The 1,851-nt window shown below is 35.5% G+C and overlaps 1 protein-coding gene across 1 annotated transcript; it reads left to right on the top strand.

Annotated features, from left to right (window-relative positions):
• The first annotated feature begins 8 nt into the window (after positions 1 to 8).
• Positions 9 to 1,505, top strand: LOC103522644 (baculoviral IAP repeat-containing protein 5.2-like). Its single transcript, XM_008487740.3, has 3 exons — positions 9 to 169; positions 357 to 732; positions 1,182 to 1,505. The coding sequence occupies exons 1-3, from the start codon at positions 159 to 161 to the stop codon at positions 1,275 to 1,277; spliced, it is 483 nt and encodes a 160-aa protein (XP_008485962.1). The 5' UTR covers positions 9 to 158; the 3' UTR covers positions 1,278 to 1,505.
• The last annotated feature ends 346 nt before the right edge of the window (positions 1,506 to 1,851 follow it).

Below are 1,851 nucleotides of genomic sequence, written 5' to 3' on the forward strand. Positions count from 1 at the left end.
TTCTGACTTTAGTGATTAGAATGTATTTATTTAAACTGTCAACCAAAATCGTTGCAGATTTAAAAGTAGCCAGTTGGTGCTTATTCTTATTTCCCAAGCAACTAGTTCATATTGTACATCCTTATTTATTTTCCTAATTTTACAGAGTGACTTTTTCAATGGAAAGCACGTAAGTGTTGTTTTAGTTTAATTTTATAGGATTTTTAGGTAGGTGAAGTACATAAGTAAAAGTTTCAACACCCTCAAATCTATTTTAATATATCTAATAAACATGAATGAGCATTTAGTTTGAATCCCATCAAAAGCAATTCATTATGTAGTATGTGATCTAATGAGAAATGTCTTCTTTCTTTCAGAACAACTTTAGCTAAATTTCGAGAGATACTGACTCCCTACCTAAATGCAAACGAGAGGAAAGCCACCAAAATGATGTTTTATCGGAATCGATTGAAATCTTTTTCAAGTTGGCCATTTTCATCAACAGACAAATGTACGCCCGAGAATATGGCCACAGCCGGTTTCTATTCCATTTCAAAACTCAGAAATGACACTTCTGTGAAATGTTTTTGCTGTCTGAAAGAATTGGATGGATGGGAATCAATGGATGATCCTTGGGAGGAACATAAGAGACATCAGAAAGATTGTCCTTACATCAAATTGAACACAGTAGAGCAGCAGTGGACTTTGGAGGAATGGATCGATCTGCAACAAGCCATGGCTGTCAAACTTTTGGTAAATTGCGATTTTTTAATATTATTATTATTATTATTTTGTTTTTAAACCAGGGTACTTGTGCAGAAGTCAGGTCCGTGGAATATTGCTACCAAAGGAACTGGCACAAACGAGCAGTGACCAGTGTTATAGGGTTAGGTTAAACACAAAAAGGAGTTTTCACAATTAGAGCAGTGATTAGTGTTATTATAGGGTTAGGTTAAATACAAAAAAGAGCTTTTCTTTTCCACGGACGTGACTTCTGCATAATTACCTAAACCTGAAAGTAATGGAACAGAAGATTATTCAATTTTATTGAGAAAAGGGGAAAATATACCAGCCCCAGCAGATGAGAGAAGAATGGGTCAAGGAAGGGAGATCAGTTCAGTTTCTTGAGTTATCTTTGATTTCTCTACCGACTAAAGATGGGTAGGAGGAATAAATTATTTTCCATTTTTATTCCTTTTCAGGAAATCCGCCTGAAGTCAGACTTGGAAAATCTAGAAAGCCAACTTGATATGAAACAAAACCAGTTGCAGAAAGAACGGAGAAAGAGAAGAAAATGAGTTTCAAAAACAAGAGGATTAAACCAATCATATTTGGTGATCCCCAACACTAGAAAGCTAACAGAGGCTACCTGGTACCTAATATGCAATAGATTGTAATAGTAAGTGTTAGCTACTTGGAATTACGATCATCTTTGAAAGAAAGAAAAGGGAGTGGTTAGAAGAAGAAGCTGACGTTTGGAGTTAATAAAAATAAAACGTATTCGCTTTCAACCGTTGCTGGACAAACTTTGCTTGTCACTGTATTTGTACTGAAGAGACAACATGAGAGAATTGACTATACCCACGGCCATCTGGAACAAATAAATTAATTCCTTCAGTCAATCTTCAAAGTTACTCAAGTCACGAAAAATGCGAACTCTTTTTGAGCTTTTTCGCAGTGTTGCCGAACTGGTCAGCTGAGATTACCATACAATTTTACTAAAAATACCGTACTTTACCGTATGCCACTTTTGTAAAGTCGTACATTTTTGCATAGTACCGTACTTTTACAGCAAATTANNNACCGTACTTTACCGTATGCCACTTTTGTAAAGTCGTACATTTTTGCATAGTACCGTACTTTTACAGCAAA

The sequence above is a fragment of the Diaphorina citri genome, unplaced genomic scaffold (assembly GCF_000475195.1).
Source record: "Diaphorina citri unplaced genomic scaffold, Diaci psyllid genome assembly version 1.1 scaffold9924, whole genome shotgun sequence".
NCBI lineage: Eukaryota > Metazoa > Arthropoda > Insecta > Hemiptera > Psyllidae > Diaphorina > Diaphorina citri.